The sequence below is a fragment of the Mustela nivalis genome (assembly GCF_964662115.1).
Source record: "Mustela nivalis genome assembly, chromosome: 14".
NCBI lineage: Eukaryota > Metazoa > Chordata > Mammalia > Carnivora > Mustelidae > Mustela > Mustela nivalis.
The window spans coordinates 44,301,813-44,325,798 of NC_139033.1; the positions used below are offsets into that span (position 1 = coordinate 44,301,813).

General features: G+C 47.7%; 1 protein-coding gene across 5 annotated transcripts in view; it reads right to left on the reverse strand.

Annotated features, from left to right (window-relative positions):
* The window catches only part of CTIF (cap binding complex dependent translation initiation factor), a 284,019-nt gene that overhangs the window by 34,012 nt on the left and 226,021 nt on the right, over positions 1–23,986 (reverse strand). For all 5 annotated transcript variants that reach the window (XM_082699263.1, XM_082699267.1, XM_082699266.1 and 2 more), the window contains one exon: positions 5,613–5,768. In XM_082699263.1, the coding sequence (XP_082555389.1) occupies positions 5,613–5,768 (156 nt within the window). The remainder of the gene's footprint in view (positions 1–5,612; positions 5,769–23,986) is intronic.

Consider the following 23,986-nt stretch of genomic DNA (forward strand, 5'->3'; position numbering starts at 1 on the left):
CACAAAGACATCAACTTAAAATGGACGAATACTTAAGACCTAAAGCTATAACTTCTCAAAGAAAGCGCTTCACGACACATTGGTCTTGGCAGTGATTTCATGAATATGAAAGCAAAAAGCACAAAAGTGAAACAGACAATCGGAACTACACTACATCAAATGAAAATTTTTCTGCACAGCCAAAACAAAGCAAAACAAAACAAAAACCAAATAAAACCCCACAAAAGAACACCACCAAAAAACAGAGTGAAAGGCAACTCACAGAATGGGAGAAAATATTTGCAAACCATATATCTGATAATGGGTTAATTTTTAAAATATATAAGGAACTCCTACAACCCAAAAGCAGAAAACTAATAACTGCATTGAAAAAAATGAGTGAAGGACTTGAATGGACATTTTTCCAGAGAGGACATACACATGGCCTACAGGTATATGAAAAGACGTTCAATGTCAGTCATCATCAGGGAAATGCAAATCAAAACCACGTCACGTCTGTTAGGATGACCATTATTACTTGGGAAAAAAAAAAAAGACAAGTGTTGGCAAGGACGGGAGAAATAGTTGCTCTGAAAGACAGTAAGTAGGGAGCTTCCTTAAAAAGTTAAAAATAGAACCCTATTATCCAGCAATCGCACTTCTGAGAATTTATCTAAAAGAACTGAAATCGAGATCTTGAAGAGATATGAGCACTCCTGTGTTCAATGCAGCTCTATTCACAGCAGCCAAGATGTGAGAACGACCTAGAAGTCTGTGAACAGAGCAGAGATTAAAACGTGTGGTATATCCATATGCTCACCCTTGAACAACGTGGGGTTTAGCGGCGCCGACCCCTGTGCCGTTGAAAATCCGTATGTAATTTTTGACTCCCCCAAAACGTAACAAATAGCCTCCGGTCGTCCAGAAGCCTTACCAATGATATCAACAGTCAATTAATGCATATTTTGTATATATATGTATTATATCCTGTATTCTTACAATAAAGTCTGCTGGTGGAACTATCACTAAGAAAGCCATAAGGTGGAGAAAATACATTCACAGCACTGGATTGTAAAATCGCCGCATCTAAGCGACCCCCACAGTTCAGACCCATGTTGTTTGGGGGTCGACGGTACCATTATAAGAGAAGGGAATTCTGCCATATGATACAACACAGAGGAATCTGGAAGATATTATGCCAAGTGCAATAAGCTAGTCACAGAAGGACAAATACTGCATATTTCCACTTACCCGAGGTCTTTCAAATCATCAGACTTACAGAGGCAAAGAACAGAGGTGGCTGCCAGAGGCTAGGGCCAGGGGGGTAATGTCAGTGGCTAAAAACTGGACACAAGATTTCTGTTATATTGGATGAATAAATTTCAGGGATTCACTAATGACATGGTACCTAGAGGTAACAATACTGTCCTGTATACTTAAAAATCTGTTAAGAGGGTAGATTTCATATTAAGTGTTTTTATGATAATAAAATTTTATAAATACTAAAAAATAAAGAAAAGGGGGGGCACCTGCTTGGCTCAGTGGGTAGAGTGTATGACTCTTGATCTCGGGGTTGTAAGTTCGAGCCCCATGTTGGGTGTAGTGATTACTTAAAAGAATGAAATCTTAAAAAAAAAAAAAAGAAGTTAAAAAGAGCTCACGAAGCAAATACGAGCAGCAAACAGGAGGGCAAGGAGACTCCTGCCCCTTGCAGGCACCGAAAATACTCTTCAATCATTTTGAAAACCCTCTTGGCAGAGCCACTGGTGTTGAAACAAAAAAAGTCTCACTGAAAGTTATTCTCTATCCCTCAAAGAAACGTCTGATCGGCACCAGTTATTTATGGCAAAAGTGGAATCAATTATCTGATGACCTATTTGGCTTCTTCTGCGTAGTAGGCGCTGGGCTACGGACTAAAGAAACAGAACGGTGCTTCACGAGGCGCCAGCAGAGCAGTCAGGGACTCCGGCACTCAGACCTGGATTCCAATACACATTCTGCTGTGTGGCCCTGAGCAAACTGCCTGACCTTTCTGTTCTCTGGAAGCTGGGGATGATCTTCTTCAGAGTGTTGTCCGAGTTCAGAGAGAAAAGAATGCATGGTGGGCTTTGGGCAATGCCTTCCAGAGTATGTTGTTATCATTATAAAATACTAAATAGATGCCAAATTACCAAATACTAAAATACTAAGATGCCGTCGGAAGGCTGGAGTTGTCAGGGCTGCGTCTGGCTCTTGGGAGCTGTCCCTGTGCTCTGCTGGGGGTGGGGGTGGGGAGCTTCCTGGAAGACATGGCTTAGGCTGGGCCCCAGAAGAGGTGTTTTGGCCAGGTAGAGAGAAGACTCAAAGGATGGAGTCCAAGGTCTTGAATAACCAAGAGAACCAGAGAGAACGGTTAATTCAACTGGGTCAGAGTGTGCGAGGAAATGTCCAGGGGACTCCCGCTAGGGTAGGGCGGCTCTCAGAGCCCCGGGTGGCCCCCAGTCTGGAGGTGCTTTGGACCCAAGCACGCGCTTGGTCTTAAAGCAGAGTGGAGGCCAGTGAGCCCCACGTCCAGTGAGGGTGGCCTCCGTGAGCTGAGGACCCCGAGATTGCACTGGGGCCCCCGAGATTGCCCTGGGGCTGTGAGGATTTTGTATCTTCCTCTTAGGTTTGTTCTAAATGAGCTTTTCACACCAAGATGGCCCGTGGGTCTTGTTTGAATCAAGGCCCAGAGGAAAGGGGAGCAGGGGAAGCCAGGGAGGGTGTGCAGAAGCAGAGGGCAGAGGGACCTACAGCTGTAAGAACAGGTAATTAATTGGGTAAGTTCTGGGCTGCTGCTTGGCTGTGGGGGGCCGGAAGGGTGAGTCTGGGCCTGCACTGGGATCTGGACTGAGCAGGAAGGCCTTGGGGCGCAGCTCTGATCACATCTTATTGGAGGGGCTTGAGACATGACCTGGATATATCTAGTGGGCAGCTGGAAACACAGGCCTGGGACGCTTCTGGGATTGGGAGGACCCAGCCTAGGGTGGTAGGGTGGGCATCTGGGTCAGCCATCTACTTGGTCCCAGGGGAAAAGTCTAAACTTTTCCACCACGGAGAGAGGCAGCAGCAGTAGCTTTGGCTTCTAGAAACTTCTCAGAGCTGACCGAACCTGCTTTGGGAATATCAGTGGAAGAGTGTGTGTGTGTGTGTGTGTGTGTGTGTGTGAGAGACAGGTAGGGGAGGCAGCAACAGGCTCTGAGAATTCAGGTGTCTATCTCCAGGGAGCTGGGAAAGGCACAGGCTCTCCGCGGGGACAGAGATGATCCCTAGGACATCCCTTTATGTCCCCATCTCTTCTTAAGGCCCTGTATTAGGGAAGCTAAGAGCTCCCGATTGGTAGTGGAACAGCCCTAGGCCAGCTCTGGCACTGACCGGCTAGGTGTCCCAGCGCAGGGCACTCAGCCTCTCTGCCCCTTTAAGACTGACTCTTGGTCCACCTGGAGGACACCGAGCTCCTGGAGAGCCACCCTGCTCTAGAACAAGTCCCCAGGGCATTTCCTTCCACATTCGGATGTACTTGTCCTGGTGCACTTAGCACTCTCTCCACACCATGTCTTTCTCCTTGAGCCCCTTCAGAGCAAGCCCCCTACAGAGGGGGCACCAGGGCTCAGCGCAGGCGATCTCTCCCCTGGAGAGCACAGCCGGAACCTGGCAGAGGCAGGACGGGAGCCCAGGGCTGGTTCTCGAATCACCTCACCGCGGGCCTCTGGCAGAGAGCTCAGCACGCGGGGCCCTGATTTCCCCTTTTGCATGATGGCACGAGGCCTGGGTGAACTGTTTATTCTCTGAGTTCACCGAGAGCACAGGCACTTGTGTCTGTGACATTGCCCTGAAAAGTGGAACGCATCAAACAAGTGTGCATGAGGGGACGGTTCCTGCTTCCTGCGCAGACCTCCTGGCACCTCGCGGATCTCACATCTGAATGTTCGCGCCACCTCAGGCGGTGTTAGAAGTGTCCTGGCAGCCAGGGGCCAGCGCTCAGTGGTGGCCTTGCCTCCTGCTCGGGGAAGCAGGTGATGGCAGCGCCGGGAGGGGCCCAGATCACGCAGCGGGAACGTGTTGGGGCAATCCAGGTCACTGCCCTGCATTGAGCCAGGTTGTCAGGGCCACATGGCAACTCAGGCAGGGATCAGAGGACCCCGAGTGGCCATCGTCCAAGAGGGCTGCCTTCAGATCACCCCCCAGGGAGGCAAAGAGCAGAGAAATGGCCTCCTGTGGTACTGCGTCCTGAGCTTAGGACGCACTAAGAGCGACATACTGTCGGAGGAGGCCATTTGCCGATCTGAGAAACAATAATGAATTGATACGCATCTGTTAAGCAGTATGTTGGGCTCAGCGGTAGAGGCCAATGGCTTATGTCTGAGAGAGGACTGCACACTCTGCTTTCCTCAGCATCCACAAAGTCGGGAGCGAGCCCCCCGCTTCTCATAAATGGATGCTTCAAAAGCATCTACAATGACCCTCTCCTTTCTCTTACGTTGCTCTATTATCTTCTTCCTTTGCAAAACACAAAAACATCCCCTGACTGCACATGTCCCCTTGTAGTCGACAAGCTCCTCTTCCTTGTTGCCTTTCACAGAAACCCTTCTCCAAAGACCTATCCACACTCACACTCTCCTGTCCACCGCCTCCCCGTGGCCCGGCCACTCCTCCAGCTACACCCTCCCCCTGGGGGATCTCACCTGGTCCCAGCCTTGAGCACCAAGTATACACACACACTTCACACAACGCTTGATTCCGTGTCCCAAGGAATCGACCTCATCCTGATTATCAGGCACTTCTACCCAAGCAACAGTGGGACAACTCTCTGGGCATGACCACCCGGTCGTCCAAACACAAAAAAACCCTACCTCCTGGTTTCCATCCCCACTCTGTCTCTATCTGAGCCCTCCCCTTCCCAGAAAATGGCGCCACCAGGCCCGTGAACCAGGATCCCACATCGCTTCCTCTGTTGTCCAAAACCTCACATCAGCAGGTCCTGTTGGCTCCAACTCAAAAATACAACTGGAATACAGTCCTATTTGGTGCCCTCAAGGCTGTGTTCTGAGCCACCGACCTCTCCCTACATGACACCATCCGCCCTGTAACGAGCCCCCAGCTTCTAGCCCCCAGCTTCTGGCCCCCGAGAGGAGCCACGACAACCCTCTAAAGTGGACTTCTACATTTGGCAGAGCAAGTACGTCACTGAACTCTCGCTCCTCAGAAGGTTCTCGGTTATTCTTATTTCTCTTTCAGATGAAATTTAGAAGCAAGTATTTTTTAAAAATAAATAATTTAATGGTAAATGCATCCAGACCAAAGAACCATTCATTCAATTAATATTTGTCAGAGACCCCCTCCCGGCAGGCAGCATTCTAGATGACGAATTCCTGAAGTCTGAGTTACTAATAATTTCCTTTGGCGGGCTTTTTCCCTCTCTATAAACTCAATCCATTAAAACCTGGCTTTAGCTGACAGAAACATGGGAAGTCACACTCCTGTTCACCGAAGGATGGATCCCTCCAGGTGGTACGAGCCTCGCAGCTTTCCTGGCCCTTTGGAGTTTTGCTAACAGGCATTCTAGGGTGGCGTTCCCTGGCAGGGCAGCGGGCACGGCCAGGCGGGTCTCTTACCTCCCTGAGGCAGGTGTAGATGGGGCAGACGAGCACGCGGAAGGGCTCGCCCGTGCTGCTGCGCATGGTGCCGAACACCTCACACAGGAAGGTGATGAAGCCGAGCCAGCGTTCCACGTCCTGCTGCTGAAGCTCTTCCCGCACGGTGAAGTCCTTCTGTGGAGGCACAAGAGACCGAGTCAGCCTTGCAGGGGTCAGCCTGCTTCACTGTGGCACCTGCTCTCTAAGGGCCGGCTCCAGACAACTGGTAAACCCCAGGCTTTCAGGAAGGTGGGATGGGCGACCCTTGGCCGGTGTGTGAGGGTGGGGCACTCACTTGTGGGTAGCAGGGGCCACTGTGACTTTTGGCCAGAGCACCTCTTCTTCAGTTCCTAGATGGGGGGGGGGGTCGCTCAGCCTTGCTGCACTGGCCCTCGTGCTGAGGTGGGGGAGGGAGAGGAAGGGCCGATGACACCTTTCCCAGAGTTATTACCTCTCCCATTCAACTCCGTGTGCCTAAACCACCTCCCTTTGCTAATACCCAGTGCATGCCCTCTGCAGGAGGGAGGGAACCAGAACATTGCCCCGCACGTCAGCAATCAGTAACTGAGGCCCATGATGGCTCGAGCACTGGGCTAGAGACAGCTAAGGCCCCTGTCTGCAAGGGGCTTCGAGACTTTCATTCATCCTCTCTAACAGCACTATTGCCCCATTGTGTGCCAGGCACTGTATTAAGGACTAGGAAATGACACGTTCACTGATAACTGTGATACAAGAGAAGGTATCAAAGCCACTGTGGGGTCCAGGTGAAAGGACTTTGGGACCTCGGAGGCAGACATTGTCACTATGAATGGGGAATCAAGGCCACGGAAGAGCTGGATGCTGACCCAGGAATGTGGGGCATTTCAGGTGGACAGAACAACGATGTGGGGAGGGTAACGTGGGTTTTTGGGAAACAGCGAGGTAGAACGCAGTCTGGGTCCTACACGGGTGGTGTAGATGGGGAAAAAAATGGAGGCAGGGCTGAGAAAGAGGGTAGAGTATGGATAACTGAATCCAGCCAAGGAACTGCACTCTGGGATGGTTGGCAGAGAAGGTCCTGGGTGGGTCATGAAAGGCCACGGTCACATCTATGCTCCTTACAAGGGTAATATGGCATGGATGCAGAGACAAGAAGGCAGCCCCCGCCAAAGTGCAGGCTGAATGGAACTACACTCTCTGGCGTTCGAGAGAGAAGAAACTGTGGTAGTTTAGATTATATTCAGAAACACATTTCCTCTACCTCTAGTCTTTGGATTTGGCCATATGACTTGCTTTGGCCAACAGAATGCAGCAAAAGTGACCGGGGCTGGGGGAGCACCTGATCTAAGGCATTAAGAGGCCTTAAGAGGCCTTATGTAGCCATGCTTACTCTCCTGTGTTTCTCCTATTGGCATGAGAGACCATCTGTGGGCTGGTCTGATGGTCCCAAAGGGAAGATGAGAGACATGTGAAGCAGGGCCTCACCCTAGTCTAGATGAGATCAGGTGGCCCCTAGCCAGCCCGCACACACATAATGTAACTATAACACAACACCGTGTGCCACGAGGATTTCTGGGGTTGTCAGTTGAGCTGCACTAGCTGCCCGATACAGGACAGGCACAAGAGATATTGCCAAGATAAAGAGTCACCATATGATGGATTTCAGGGTTGGTGGAAAAGGAAGACTCAAAGATGACAACAAGATTCTGGGTCTGGGTGACTATGCCACCAAGAGGAACAGGACACGGGATGAAACAGGATATAGAACATGCCCCATGCCATCCCCACCATCCAGTACCCCTCCTCACCACGTATTTTGGCTGCGTACTCTCCTGCATGCCCGAATCTTGGAATCTCCAGAGAAGGAAGATCTTCTCGGAAGACTTAATGTCTGTCCCTTATGTAGGATGGAAGGGGTATCTAGAAACCTCAAAGGTCAGACGAGGCCTCAGCCTCCTCGGCTGGCCAATTTGGGGCTGGAAGAGAAGATCTCCAAGAGATGTCCCTCCAGTGCCTGCTTTTGGTGAGTCTGGGTCATGGCTTATATATGTCAGAGTTTCAGCAGTTTAAAGTGTGTGTGTAGAAAAGGAGAGTGGTGGCAGCCTGCTCCTTACGCACCAGACACTGAACCAAGGACCTGAACTGTAACGTCTCGTGTAATCGTCACAGTGATCCCATGAGGCAGGTACTACTATTGTCCCATTTTAGAGATGGTGAATCTGAGGTTAGAGAAGTTACCCAACTTGCCCATGGCTATGTGGTAATGGTAGAGCTGGGATTTGAACCCAGACCTGCCTACTCTGGAAACCAAGCTTCTTCCCTACTTCTTTTCTCATGGAAACGTAGTACCTCAGAGCCTAAGCTCTTACTACCTTTGTGTCCGAATTTTCCACTAAGCCATTTGTTTGTACTATCCCTGGAAGTCCACTCAAGCTCACAGATCTCACAGGCCCCACACCGACCCTCGGGCCTTCTGCCTCTCTACTCACTTCCCACTGAAATGTCTCTCTGTGTACAACTGTAGTTTTCCAGTGCCCGGAGTGCTCCCACCCTGGAGTCTGAGAGGGGGCAGCACCCCAGTGTTCCCTGGGTTTAGCCAGGAACTCCAAAAGTAGTGGGGTCTCCTTCCTAGTATAGAGCCTGGAGCAGGGAGCCCACAGGGGCTGCCCTGTCATTCTCTAGGTACCTGCGAATGAATGAATGACCTTACCCACCATCCTAAGGCCTACAAAGGGTCCTGGACTGCTGGCCTTGAAGTCATGAGTCTTTAGGTAGTTCCACCATCATTAGCCCGTGTTTATCCCACTATATCCTTACATGGTCAGAGCAGAGGCAGGCATTAGCATTCTCATTGTAGAATGGGGGAAACTGAAGCACAAAGTGGTTAAAAGACTTGACCAAGGTCACTTAGGACTAGAATCTGAGTAAGAACCCAAGCTCTACCATTGCTCTTGAATCTGGGTTAAAGGTTCTCGCCCTTGGGTGACACTGGAGGCATCCAGAGGGACTTCGAAGCTATAGAGGCTTGGACTCTGCTGCACAGAGGCTTGTGTAGCTGGCCATGGGGTGGCGGGGTGGGGGGAGGCTGGACACTGGTCATGTGTGAAAGCCGTCCAGGTGATTCCAGTGTGCGGCCATGGCCGAGAACCATACCTCCAGGCTTTTATAGGTGCCGACTTGGGAGTTCAAATGGGGCCCCTCACCAGGGCCTGATTTGTCCTTTTCCCATCTCCTATAAGAATACCCAAGCAGGCATATGTAGAAGCAGAAAGCCCCACAACAACGCTGAGAAGGAAGATAACCGTTCACCAGCAGCCTCCTCCCCAGACTGGGCAGGTAACACCAAGAACACAAGTGCTATCACCAAGAAGCTCTAGTTCCCCAGAGCAGCTTGGCCTCCCACCCAGAACACCAAAGGTTAGGGGTAGATAGATAGACTGATAGGTAGCTTGACCTTCAGCCTCTCCCCGTCTGCCCCGGCTGGTAGGCAGTCTGGGATTACTTGCAAACCCTGTCCTGTGCACCCAGACAGCTCCTAGCAGCAACTGCTCTTGCTCTGGTCCCTGCAGATTTGGGGGCCAAAGGGACCCTGTGAGCTCAGAGGTGCGTTGCTCTCAGGCAAAGCCCTCTTGGGCAGGGAAAGGCTTGGGGCAGTGCATATCAGTAACCAGAGTTTAAAAAAAATAATTGCATCTGATCAAAGAACTACAGCTTGACTCAATTTCCTCTTGATAATCAGTGGTGTCGAGAGAGGACTCTGTTTGGGGCTAGCAACATGCACTAGAAAACCAAACACCTGCTAAATGTTGGAAATCAAACTTGGGTCGTGCACACAAAACCCCCCACGGAGAGAGGGAGACTCTACGGTGCCACAGCATGACATTGAGAAGTCCAAAGTCGACCCATACAGCTAACCCCCAAACCAAACCGAGCCTTCATCATTCAAGGGTAAGGGATGAGAAAAACAATATGCCATCTTCGGGAAAATCCTGCACAGCAGAGTAGGGGGCTGCTAGCTACCCTGAAGACCGAATGGAAATGCATAGCTTTGAAAATGATAACCATATACCAAGAAGAAATAAAATTAAAGACTCCAGTATAAAATGTGTGGGCTTTTAGGTCCATAAGAACAACAGCATGGATTCTGTGACACGTGGAGAGGCATTTGAAAAAAGGGACACTCAACTTGCTAGAAGCCCCCTCACTGAGATGAAGTGTAAGAGGCCTTTCGGGGACAACTGGTGGGAACGAGAGGTACACAGTGACACGAGAGCGTGAGCCAGAGGCAGTGAAGGACAGAATCTGCGCTGCAGAAAAAGTCCCACATAAGACAGCCAGAAAGTTGAAGACAAGGATAAACAGATGAAAAAGAAGAGGAAGAGAAGACTGAGTGGACGGGCGTCTGACCCGCGAATTACAGAGGCTTTCAAAAGAATCCCAGAATACAGGACTTAAAGAGAGCAGAGGGAAACACTTTGAGTTGAAAACCAAAAGCCAAAGAAGAATACACTCTTCAGGCAGAAAAGGCTCACAGCCTCCCGGAACCCCACCATGGATACTTAGCAGGAGAATCTTCTTTTTGAATTTCAAGAAAAAGAAAAATTCTAAAAACAGCTTTGAAGGGGGCGGGAAACCCCTAGGTTTCTTACAAAGGAACAAAAATATGGTTGGCCTTGTATTTCTGTATTTGATGTTAAAATTCAGAGACACTGAGACAACATCTTCCCTTGTCTGTGGGGGAAAGAACACACACAGCTGCGAGTGAAGGCAGGAGAAACGCATCTTACATAATAAGCAAAGGTTTTTCAAAGTCCTACCTACATGCTTATCTTAAATAAAAGTCAAACTGTCGTAGCTTCCACGGAAAACAGTATGGCAGTCCTTCAAAAAATTAAAAATAGGGGCACCTGGGTGGCTCAGTGGGTTAAAGCCTCTGCCTTCGGCTCAGGTCCTGGGATCGAGCCCCTCATCGGGCTCTCTGCTCAGCGGGGAGCCTGCTTCCTCCTCTCTCTCTCTGCCTGCCTCTCTGCCTACTTGTGATCTCTGTCTGTCAGATAAATAAATAAAATCTTTAAAAAAAATTAAAAGTAGAAGTACCCTATGATCCAACAATTCCACTTCTGGGTATATCCCCCAAAGAATTAAAAGTAGGGTCTTGAAGAGCTATTTGTATATGTGTATTCATAGCAACACTAGTCATAACAGCCCAAAAAGGGAAGCAACCCAAATGTCCCACCAACAGATGAACAAAATGTGGTAAGTATGCAATGGAATATTATTCAGTCTTTAAAAGGAAGGAAATTCTGACATACGTCACAACACAGGTAAACCACAAGGACATTATGCTAATTGAAATATACTAGCCACAGAAGAACACATACCATATGATTCTACCTACACAAGCATCTAGAGAAGTCAAAATCACAGAAACGAAAGTAGGGTGGTGGTTGCTGGTGGCCAGGCAGAGAGGGGACTGGAGGATTGTCTAGTGGGCTAGAGTTTCAGTTGCATAAGATGAAAAAGTTTTGGAGGTTGGGTATATAAAATGTGACTACATTTAACACGACTGAACTATACACATATAACCAACTGAATTAATGGTAAATCTTACTTAGGTGGTGCTTTCTTTGGTCACAATGAAAAATAATTCAAAATTTAAAAACTTTCTTAAATGCATGCCCAGCCAACAAAATTTAGATTCAGTTTGAGGAAATCATGGTATAGAAGGACCAGAAGTGAAAACGGAAACCAGTTAGACTTACAGACTTAACAAAATAAGTAATTATAGCTTTGGTTGTAAGACAGAATCAAAAGCCAAAAATAGCCCTTGAAAGAGAAGTTATTAAATCTTTAAGTGTAATTTGAATAAGAATTTTATAGTAGTAGTGATTTAATAATCTAAGATTAACTCATTGAGGACCGATACATACTAGTGGGAGAGGAACAGAAGATGGTAAAGCATACACATTTCATAATTAAGACCAGAAGGATTCAGAAGTTATTGCTTCTTTCCTAAGTATGGTAATCATAGAAGTTAAAGTATACCTTTAAAAGTATTCAAAGTAAACACTAGTAACCATTAGCAGAACTGAAAATAGGATATATAAAATAAATGTATGGGTAAAAATAATTGTGGGCAAAAAAAAATTAAAGTGCTAGTAAAATCAAAGTAGTTTTCAAGATAACAACCATTAAATAAGATAAAAAGGTTACATACAAATAAAATTAACATTCATAATAGATAAAAAAGATTATACACTGTGTAGCATAGACTCAAAATACATAAAACAAAAGCTATTGAAACATAAGAAAAAAACAGGAAGAATAGCGTCTGGAAATGAAACTGCTAGTATTTGATGGCTGATTAATAAAATTTAACTACTTAGCTGATTTAAGTAATGTAATTAATAATACTAAATTGAAACTGACCTCATGTAAGCTGTGATTCACACTAAATTTCAAAGCACAGAAATCTCCAGGTTACATACTTGGGCCAAGAATTAAGAACAATTTGGGATGCCTGGGTGGCTCAGTTGGTTAAGCGGCTACCTTCGGCTCAGGTCATGATCCCAGCGTCCTGGGATCTAGTCCCACATCGGGCTCCTTGCTCTGCGGGGAGCCTGCTTCTCCAGACTCTGCCTCTGCTGCCACTCTGCCTGCCTGTGCACACGCTCTCTCATTCTCTCTCTATCTCTGGCAAATAAATAAATAAAATCTTAAAAAAAAAAAAGAAAAATAATTAAGAACAATTAAAAAGTAGCCAACTACTTGGTTGTTTCAAAATAGTCTCCCAAAGGGAGTGACTGGGGGTGCTCAGTGGTTTAAGTGTCTAACTCTTGATTTTAGCTCAGTTCATGATCTCAGTGTCTTGGATTGAGCCCCATGCTGGGCTCTGTGCTGGGTGTGGAGACTGCTTAAGATTCTCTCTCTCCCTCCACCTCCTCCCACCTAAAAGGAAAAAAAAGTCTCCCAAAGACGGGTGGAATAAAGATATAATCAAATATATGATAATAGCTTAGGAAATACAGAATTTTAAGAACTTGTGGGATGTGGTCAAAGCTATATCAAGAGGTAAATCTATAGCCTTAACTATTTGGGGTATTACAAAGGGAAGCAAATACATGATCTAAACCTATGCTGTCCAGTACTGTAGCCACTAGCCACATAGAACTACTGGGTGCTTGAAATGTGCCTATACAAACTGAGATATTCTCTAAGTGTAACAGAGATAGGAGTTTTTGAAAGCTTAGTATAAAAGAATGTAAAATGTCTCCTATTTTAAAAATATCAATTACATGCTGAAATTTTGGATATACTGGGTAAAATAATATATTATTAAATTTGAAATGATATATGCAGGGGCGCCTGGGTGGCTCAGTCAGTTAAGCATCTGACTCCTGATTTTGGCTCAAGTCATGATCTTAGGCTACTGGGATTGAGACTTGTGTCAGGCTTCACGCTCACTGGGGCATTGGCTTGAAATTCTCCCCCTCTCCCCCTGCCCCCTCCCACTCGTGCTCTTCTCTCTCTCAAATAAATAAGCCAATCTTAAAAAAAGATTACATATGTGGATCCCATACTTCTACTGACTACTATTAATCTATACATTTGACTAAAAAAATTAGAAAGCCACCCGTAACTAAGGAAGTATATGCAAGGATATAATACAGATAAAGCCAGAAACTAATTAATTAGAAAACAGAGAAAAGAAATTTTGTAAAATCAAGAAATGGAAATAAAATGAGAAATATGATCAAAATATTAAAAAGAGACATATAGTAGATTAAAAAGTACAATAAAAGCTATTTACAACTCTATGCTGATGATTTTGGGAAAAAATGATAAAATAGGAAATGTTTTAAAAAATAAGTATCATCAGGGACGCCTGGGTGGCTCAGTTGGTTAAGCAGCTGCCTTCGGCTCAGGTCATGATCCCAGCGTCCTGGGATCTAGTCCCACATCGGGCTCCTTGCTCGGCAGGGAGCCTGCTTCTCCCTCTGCCTCTGCCTACCTCTTTGTCTGCCTGTGCTTGCTCGCTCTCTCTGTCTCTGGCAAATAAATAAATAAAATCTTTAAAAAAAAAAAATAAGTATCATCAAACTTCACTAAAAAAAAAAATCAATAAAAGGCCAGAAAAGACTAAAAGTCATAAAACAAAATGAAAAGTTCTGAATTAGGAGATCTCTAAACTTAGGATTTTGATAGGTAATTTGATCTAAATTTTCAAAAAATTATATGGCTGTTCTGCTATGGAGACTGACCTAGAACAGAAAAAAGATAAATTTTTCCTTGACAGGAAATTACAAACAAGAAAGTCTATGGGCTCATCTTTCTAATCGGAGTAGATGTGAAAGGTCTAGTGAAGTTCTAGTGAAGTAGATGTGAAAGTTCTAAATGAAATGCTAGCAAAGGATCCATGATGACCAAGTAGATTTTATCCCAGAAAGGCAAAGATGATTTAGTATTATGAAATCTATGAACATACTATATTACATCAATAGGCCTGATTAGAAAATTGTAGCAACTTCCATGACCCTTGGAAGGAAGGAGACAAGTAATTTGATATGATTATACAAATGAGAAACCCAAGAGAACTCTCTAATAAAGATTAGAATTAGCATGAGCGTTTAGCCACTAATTAATTAATAAGTGTATTTAGAATGCAAAATTAGTATACAAAAATCAACAGCTTTTTAAATGATAGGATTCACCAGTGAGATATTTTAGTGTACCAAAGCTCATTTATTAAAGCAATAAAAACACTGACCTAACATTATTTAAGAATGTGCAAAATTTCTATGAAGAAAATCGCTAAACCAAACTGTGGGATTTTGGACAAAGTTTTCGACAAATGAAGAAATGCATAATATTCCTTAATGGGTAGACAGTATTATAAAGATGCTGATTCTCTTTGAAATAATTCACAGGTATAACTCCAGTTTGTACTCCATAATCTAGGGGGAATTTTTGGAGGGAAAGGGGGAATGGAGGCTTGAAAAAAATAATCCTAAAAGTAATCTGAAAGAGTAATGAGGCAGGGGGAGGGGGAACCTGGGTAGCTCAGCTGGTCAGGTAGGTGTCTTTGGACTCTTGAGTTCTGCACAGGTCAAGATCTCAGGGTTGTGAGATTGAGCCCCACCTTGGGCTCTGTGCTGAGTGTGGTGCCTGCTGGATTCTCTTTCTCCCTCTCTCACTGCCCCTTCCCCATCATATCTTTGAAAAACAAAAGAGTAATAGGGGGAAATAGCTAAAATCAAAATTGTAAAGAGTAGTATTATGTTTCACTTATCCTAAAGCTTTACTAATGAAAAGGGTGAGGAACCGACATCAGAGTGGACAGCTAGATCACATAGCCTAGAAACACACTCAGCATCCAAGAGGACTTATCACTTGGTCCCCAGAGGACCACAAATCAGCGGCAAAGGGAGCATTATTCACTGCAGGTACAGCTGTCTAAGTATTGGAGGGGGGAGAGTTTCCCTTCACACTGAACCCTAAAATGAATGCCAGATGGAATAAAGAGGTAAATGTTAAAGAAAACAAGAAGATGAACCATAAGAATTTGATAGACAATCACATTTCTGGACGGAGGGGGGCTTTCTACATCCACACAAAAAAGAAATGCATCAAAATACTGCAAACACATTTAGGAGGCAATTAACATTCTGGGAGGAATGTCCGCAATAAATGTGACAAAGGGTAAGACTCTTAACCTATAAATAGCTTGATCAAATTTGTAAGAAAAATACTAAATCCCTCATGGACAGATGGGGAGAGGCCATTAAAAGACAATTCATATATCAAAACATAAATTGCTGATAAGTGAATGAAAACAAATTAAATCTCTGTAGCATTCAAATGAATGAAAATACGATTTTCTTCCTACTTACTATCTTAATATATTAAAAACCGGTAATTGTCAATCCTGGGGAGGATGGAGAGAAACAGACACTCTCATATACGCACAGTGAAAATTGGTTATATTTTTCTAAAAAAATTTTAAAATAAGTCTTCAACGTGTTTTTATTGTCTGATCTAGTAATTGCATTTTGGGATAATTACCATAAGGCAATAGTTAAATGTAACAGGAAAAATAAGCTTAACACACACAATTCAACAACCTAAGTATCCCACAATAGGGGAATGATTAGGTCAATGATAATCCTTGTACCAATTAAAAATTATATGTTTATGAGAAGTTTATAACAGCTGGGAAAAATGGCTCTATGACACTAAGTGAGAAAAGCGAAAACAAAATTGCGTTGTACTCTGCAATCTCATCCAAGATTAGAATGATTAGATCAGAATAGAATCTCATCTAAAAATCACCCCATGATTTCTTTTTTTTTTAAGGAAGAAGATGAGAAACACCCAAGGTATGAACCATCCTTGTTTCTCAGTAAATGTAAGTCTACTTTGTATGGATTTATGAATGACCTTTATTTTTTTACTTCTTGTTATCTTCTGAATGTCTCTGTTTTTCTGTGAACATGTTTTATAATCAGAAAAGCAGCTACTTGGGAAGAAATTGGTGGTTTGTGACCCTTTTCCTTGACTTTTTTTTTTTTTTTTTATGAGGACAGAGCAGTTCCCGGAGTGATCTACGGGTTAGCGTTGACTTTCACTGGAAGTGTGAGGAAATGGGTTGTGAACAGGCCCAGCTCTGAGGCCACCACAAACTAGCTGTGTGTCTCCTCTGGGCATGCAGGCTGTAGGCTGCCAGCTTTTCCTCTGGAACAACGAGCTCCTTTCTGCCATCCGAAACCAGCCGTCCCCTGGGTCTCTGCTCTACCTTCAACATCAGCCTCTTGCATCCAGAACCAGCAAGGGGCCTCAGATTGGTGGCAACCATTTCAAAGTTGGGTATTTGGCTCTGGGTTCTCATCTGACCGGCAGGCTCCCTCCCTGCAACCCCTAGTGCTTTTCCCCCAACTTGAAGGCTACCATTTAAGCCCTGTTTCCTGCCTAAAACTATTTATTGACGTACTGCTATTTCCTGCACCGACCACATCAATAAACCCTGAAAGCCATTCAGTGGCTCAGGTTTCTCAAGGCATGCTGGGAAATTCTTCCCCTGCTCTGGATAACCACATGAACTCTGGCATGATAGAGTCCTGTGGTCAAGCCAAAAACAGCTGCGCCCAGGCATAGGGGGAAAACACCCCCCCCCTCCTGCCAGCCACTGCTTTGGGGAGATGCTGCTCCCAGCAAGCCAGCGGAGGGAGGGGTTAAGGCACAAGGATCACACTGTATTCTGACACTTCCCGGAGTCGATGGACGGCCCCTCCGATCCCTGCAACCTCACCATCATTTCCTTCTCCTTCTTTGAAAACAAATGACCCAGGGAAATTTGCCCGTCCACACTTTATATCCCCAGCGACTCTGGTTTGTTTCTGGGCGGAGAGGTGGCTGCGGCTGCCATCTCCCCAGCGGGGAGGAGAAAGTGCACTTTTTATTTACTTCTGGCAGGAAGTTTCTTTTTCCTGGAGAAGTTGGGATGAGATGTGGGAGGGACAGGGGCTGAGGAGCTGGTGACAGCCCAGCAGCAGTGAGTCGGTCTCGGTCCTCCTCCGTGTCCATTGGTTGGAGGGCTAACAGGAGGATTTGATGGGATTCTTTATATTGGAAAGACAAAGATCATTTTCAAATAGGAGGTGCTCTATTTTTGTTTGGCTCAAACTTTCACTTCCTTCAGGTTTCTGCTTCAGTGTCAGCTCCTTAGGGAGGCCTCCCCCAACTACTGCCTCACAGGGGCAGAGGCAGGGGAATTCCCAAACCTAGAGCTGGTCTGGAGGGGAACCTAGAGACTTGCTAGATCAATTTTCCCTGGCCCGAGACAGAGAGTCCTGGGTGTGCCATTTTCTGTCCTTCCCTGGGAAGGACACGAGACCCCTCTTAATCCCTATGAAAAGGGATTTGGGGAAGTTAAGCCACCTCAAGTTAGTTTCCGTGATTAGGACCAAAAGAACTGATCAGTGTGACAACAAGCCCATCTTCTGTGATTGAATAACGAACAGATTCCTGAGCCCCAGGCAGGAAGACGAAATGGGGCTGAGAGCCAGGGATCAGGACACATGGCTGGGCAGAGTTGGTAAGGAGAGTGGGCTGAGGCTGGGGGGGCTTGCTTCCATCACAGTCCTGGGTCAGGAGAGAAGGAGAAGGAGGGAGGAGGGAGGAGGGGCCATCTGGTAGGCATCTGCGTCTGGGGTAATCCTTGTTGGGTAGCCCCCACACCCTGCCCTTAGCACACCCACTCGGGGCAGCATCGTGGAAGGATCACCCATGGAAGGATCATGACTAGGTCAGAGAGACCTTCTTAGCTTCGAGGAGTGGCATATGCAATGTATCTGGTGCACAGTAGGTTTTTAACCAGTGGCAGCGAGACCTCAAGGTCATTGCAACCTGAGTCATTCTATCCACCAGAGCTGGCCCCAGACCTGGCCACTGCCCTCTGCCCCCCATCCTTCTGGCAGGCTGTGGGTGCAGCCCCAACTAAGAGGTATGCTCACCCGGCTGCACCCACAGCTGGGCATGATGGCCACTCCGTGGCCACAGCTGCTAGTCTTGGCTCAGTCTTGTTAGGCATGGAGGTCCGGCCCTGGGGATTTTGCAAAACCTCGACTCCGGAACAGCAATAATCTGACCTCGGGCTCCCGCCGCAGTCTGCTGTGGCTTCCCATCTCATCCGGAGGGAGAAGGCACCCCAGAGACCGGTATGCGCCTGGGGCTGCAGCCTCCACCCCACGACTGATTGTTTGTCTTGATTTCTGATGTCTGCTGGGCCCTGTACAGCTCCTTGCCTTTGGACATGTCCTTTCCCACTCCAGGCTGGACTTTTCCCTGAGTAGCCCTGACTTCCCTGGTGCATGGACCAGACATCCACCCATGTGATACCAAAGCCATCTCGAACTAGCACATGGCCTGAACTGCCTTATAGGAGGGGTGTGGGGGGGGGGTGTCCAAGGACATAGCTGATTCCCGCGGGGCAAAAACAACAATGCCAGAGTTGGCCCTCCCCACTCTTGCCTCTGCCTGTCTTGGTTTTGTGCATATAGACCACTGTCTCTCCTGCCAGGGTCTCCCTTTGTAATGGCAAAAGCCAAAGATGAGGGTTGGTAGCCCCCAATCTCTATCATAATGGCTTGTGAGCCAAAGGAAGACAGAACACCCTCTCTCCTTGTGTCTAAACCACAAATCCCAGGGACAGATTCTGATTGGCTCTGCTTGTCACATGACCATCCCTCAGACCAATCACGTGGAAGTGGAGATGGGGTTTCCTGATTTGACAGACCCAAGTGGCCAGTTCTGTGGCTGCGTGGGTGGGGCGCTGTGACCGACCCTAGACAGAACAGCTGCCCGCTGAAAACACAGACGGGGGTCTGGGACCATCGCTGTGGCCTTCACACATGCCTGAAACACTGTTGGGCATTGTGCCAAATTCTCTGCATGTTGGTGGTGACTACCGCCCTCTGGTTCCTACCCGAAAGCATGAAGAGAGAGTAACATTATTGGATGAGTTCGAATCTGTTCTAATCAGTAGAGATGAAAATCATGCCCCAAACCCCAGCCCTTCAACTATTAATGATAATAATTTAAAAAAAAATCTCTGCAGACATTGTCTGTTACTGATGGTTCATGGCACTGTGGCTGAGAGTGCCTCCTTTCTGGCACTTGGCTCCAGGTGAAAGGAACAAGCTGCGGCTGGGAACAGCCATCAGCCACTTGCAGCTGAATCTAGAACATTCTGGAGACATTTTCCAAGGCTCCCAGGGTGTAAGCACCCAGAATATTTCTGGCTTGGCAAAATCAGGTCAGGTTGGCTCAGCTCGGCTGATCTGTATGGGGGGGGGGTGCGGGAAGCAGCAGCACTGGGGTGCAGTGGGGAGAAGCCGAGAAGTTAGGCTGATTCAGTGGGAATTCTGTCTCACACTTCTGCAGGCGTGAAGCCTCATTATCAGGCGAGGGGGAGCCAGCACCTGCTGTGACTGTGGCCTTGAAAAGCCCTCAGAAGAGGCTGAAAGTTTTCCTTTCAGCCTGAGCAGGCAGAGAAGGCTGCTGTTGGACAGAAAGGAATACCAGTGGATGGGCTGGAATGCCTCTGAATGGGGTGGCATAGGATTCATTTAGCCTCAGGAAGACATCCGCAGGTGCTTGCCAGGTACAGGTGAGTCGGAGCCTCGCTGAAGTCTCCTGGGGCAGCCCTCAGTAACCAGACATTCAGTAGACTGCGTGGGAGGTCCCCTGGTTGCCAGGCTGACTTTGGGGTAATAGGACCACCCGACATTTACGATTCACTTTTCTTTTCAAAGAACTTCCTACAAATGTTCCTGCCTCTTCCTCCCACAGCATCTCACACTTCTAAGGCTGGTAGGGCTGGGACCCAGGTCTCTGATTTGGCTTCTGGGGCTCCTTCTTCTCCAAAGGTGTCCTGTAGACAGGACAGATGCCTGCCTCTGCCCTGCCTTTCCCCGCAGCTCCCTCCAGACGAGAGGGCCCACCTGTCACTCTGCAGAGCCCAGATTCCCCTTTGCCTGGCTGCCATCCTGCCCAGAGAGTGGCTGTGGGCTCTAACGCATGTCATCCCCGGGGCCCAGGTAAGTCTTACCCATGATGCAGGGCTCTCTGTGGGGAAGGAGGGGGCATGCTGAGCTCCAGGAGTAGGTTGACTGGAAAAGAAAGGGGCACTAGTCTGGTTTGGGCAGGTCACCGTGCAATTATCAGGCCTGTCTGCACCTCTGTTTCCTTATCTGTAAAATGGAAAGAGACTATGCGACTGATACAAGGTCAGCAGGGTGACGGAGTGACAAACAGGTGTGAAACCCCAAGGAGTCGCTGAGTCCCTAACGAGGAAAGGCTTATGGTGCCCATGTTCCACAATTTTAGGAACAAGGCACACAGGGGACAAGTGCCCTGTCCAGAGGTTTCCATGTGAGGAAAGTGGGATTGGGGGAGAGGGGCACAAAACATAGGTCTTCCAGGTTTGGAGGTTCCTAGGGTCTGCTCTCAGAGTTTCTGCCTGGACCGGGTTCTCCCTCGAAAGTTGGGTACCCTCCCACAGTCAGAACTGCTGTCCCATTGCTTGGGGCTGGGCCCACAGGCCACACTCTGGATGCCGGCTGGAACTGAGGACATGAAATCTTACTTTCAATGAGCAGCCCCATTGCTTCTGAAGCCGTCTGGAAGGCTGGCGATAAAAATAGATGATTACGCAGGCGTTATTAAACTATTTATAGAATTTGAGAAAACCCCTTGAAATGCTCACGAAAAGATTTGGCCTATAATGGGGATTCCAGAATGACTCAGCCTGAAGCCCAAATCCACCCTCGACTTTGAACTTTGCCACAGACGGAGTCTTCAAAAGTCACATTAACATTTATGGGGCATTATCTCTCAGGGAAGCTGGAATGGGGGTGCACACATCTTTTATCAAGCTGTATCCCAAAGTGTTTATTGGACAATAGTTAGGCAACAACTAGGGTGGGGTTCATGCAGGGGAACTGGGATGGAGGAGGACACAAGGTCCAGAAGGCCAAAATTTACATCCACGGATCCTGGCTCCTGGCCCGGTTATAAAGACCACATGGAGGTATGAATGTGGAAGTGACTGTCGTGCCTGCTCTTTTCCACAAAGATGTGGATGGAAGCTGTTTGCCTCAGGCTCTGTCTGAACGTGCCCTCAATTACAACATACCTTTCCACGTGGACTGGATGTCTGCTCTGTGCCCAGCAAAGCAGGGCTTGGGGTATCCCTGAAGGAAGCACCCAGGCCCTTCTAGATGAGCCACGAGCTCCGGACTGCAGACCATATGGGGCCCTTATGCTGTTCCAAGGAGGCTTTGGCCACCTGTGGGGGTGGATGCTTGGCGGCTGGGGGGTGGGCAGACTTGGAGAGCCTCAGTGCCTGGCCCAGACCCTCTACTGAATCTGTTTCACATGGTTGAGGACAGGCCTGAAGTCCAGTTTGGAAAAAATAACACTGTTGCTAAAAATGTCTGAAAAACACTGGTGTGTCAAAGGTACACATAAAGGGCCCCAAAGCCAGAGAGGCTTGGGTGATTGGTCTCCCACTTAGCTCTTGGACCTGGGCAAGCCCCCAAACCCCTCGTGGCCTCACATCCCCATGTGGGAAAAGGGGAGAGGGCTAGACAGCATGCGAGTGAAAAATTCCTGGCCCGAGTAGATACTTGGTAGAAGCTTCTCCTCTTTCTGCTTCCTTGGCCTTCCCAAGTTGGGCCCCAAGAACGTCCATGCCAGGTGTGATGGGATAGCCCAACTGACCTCCCGCTCCTTGGCCTGTATATGATGGGAGTTGGAATCAGGTGTGGGCGATGGCTTCTGTGCAGGGAGAGAACAGTGTGTGGTACTGACATAAGGTTACTGAGCCAGAGGAGGGCCAGGGGTGGGGAGCACTCCACCAGGAGCAGACATCTTGGCTACCACGAGTCTCATGAAAGGTTTTATTTCCTTGGCTATCCTGAAAGCCTCTTGGTGTCTTCCTCCTCTTTTCTGCCTCCTTCACATATCTGGCAGAGAGTAGAGCTGGGTATAAAATAGCAGTTTGGAGACTCTTGATGACTTAATTTGAAAGGAAGCCTTCAGGATATTTCTGCTGAAGGCTGTGTTAACTGTGGAATACAAGAGTTGGGGAAGAAAAATCCTTTTTTTCTCCACACATACTTTTCTCTCCAGGACTGAAGACACTCAGACCCTTGAAAAGCCAGCTTCAGTTGTTGGCCCTCTTGTCTTCTCCTCCCAGAGGCCTCCAGCCTTCGCTAAGTAGAACCTCTAGGCCGGTCCCTGCCCCATCGCTGTATCATTGGCTCTTCTTCATAGCACACAACACAATTTGGAGACAGACACTTGCTGGTTTATGTGCCCGGTGACCGCCTCTCCCAAATGGGCCTCAAACATCACTAGGGCAGGGGAATCCTGTCTGTTTTATTCCCCAATAGACATCCAGAGACCGGCACATAGTAGGCTCTTGGCACATATTTGCAGAGTACATGAACGAATGAATGGAGGTCTCTGAGGCAGTGAGGGCCAGGGAGGGGGTACTGTCGAGGCACAGTGGGAGGCCATCTTCTGGCTGCTCCGCCAGTGCCTAGCTCCCCTGCTAGATCTGAGTGTGGCTTTGGTAAGAGGTCGGAGAGGGCATGAATATAAGATGATTCTAGAATGGGTTATAAAGGGAAGTTTCCTAGGAAAAAAGATAGATGCCAAGATGGGAAGCTCCTTCTGTCCTTATTCAGGTGTCTGCTCATATGAAGGTGGATGGAAGCAAGGGATGATTCCTTATCAAAATGGGGTCCAACAGGAGCCAAGAGAGAAGAGGGAGCTCTGGAACTGGAAAAGGGTGTGCTAGCTTTCCTAAGAAATCATCCAACAGAAAGCCCAGAAGACCCGCTGCTCTGGGGCTATGTGACCTTGGGCAAGTTAATCGCCTACCTTGGTTTGGTTACCCACAAAATGGGGCTGATTATACTTGTCCCATGAGGCCCGTGCATGGTGGTGAAGACTGAATGAGGGAGGAAATGGGTAGAAAAGCACTGGGAGAACAGAAAGTACTCTACAAAACAAGGTGGTTGGCCTTGATGGATAGGGCCCACACCTTGCTCCCCAGCACCTCAGCATCCAGCTGGGTCCTGGACTTGCACAAGGTAGGGGGCTCAACAGACACATGCTGAACTGACCCACGTGTCCCAAGCTTGCCAGTTGGCACCCGTCACTTTCTCCACTCATGGTCTTACTGACCAGAGGCCTCCTGTCAAGCTACACACTGGGTGGTGGGAGGAGGCTCCGTCTGCTAGAGCAGGCTTGCCTAATCTTGGTATTCTAGACATTTGGGGCTGGATTATTCCTTTCTGTGGGTCACTGTCCTGTGCTTGGTAGGCCTCCACCCACTCAGTGCCAGTCAAAGCTCCCCACGCTCACCCTGAGTTATGAAAATTAAAAAAAAAAAATCTCCAGACATTTTCAAATATATGCTGGGGGAAAAAATCACTCCCTTTGCCCCCACTGGGGGCCACTGCTTCAGGGGAACCCCGACCCACTCCTGTACCCCATGGGGCAACCTTTTAAGACACAGCAAGACTCAGAGGCACTGGGATGACACTGGGGAACAAGAGGGACTCTACCAAGCCTATGAGGGCGGACTCCCAAAACCGTCTTTAGAAACCTCCTGGGGACGGCCCTGTCACATACCCATGTGCCAAGCAGCCCTCTCGCTGGACTCAGCCTAGAGTTCCTGCTGGCTAGCGCGCACCCAGCATCAGTGTCCACAACCTCCCCCCTCCCCTGGGTCCAGGGGCCGTCTTCCCTCTTGTGGATGACAGACACAGAATTATGATTTTAAAGAAAGTGTGAGCCCTCATGGG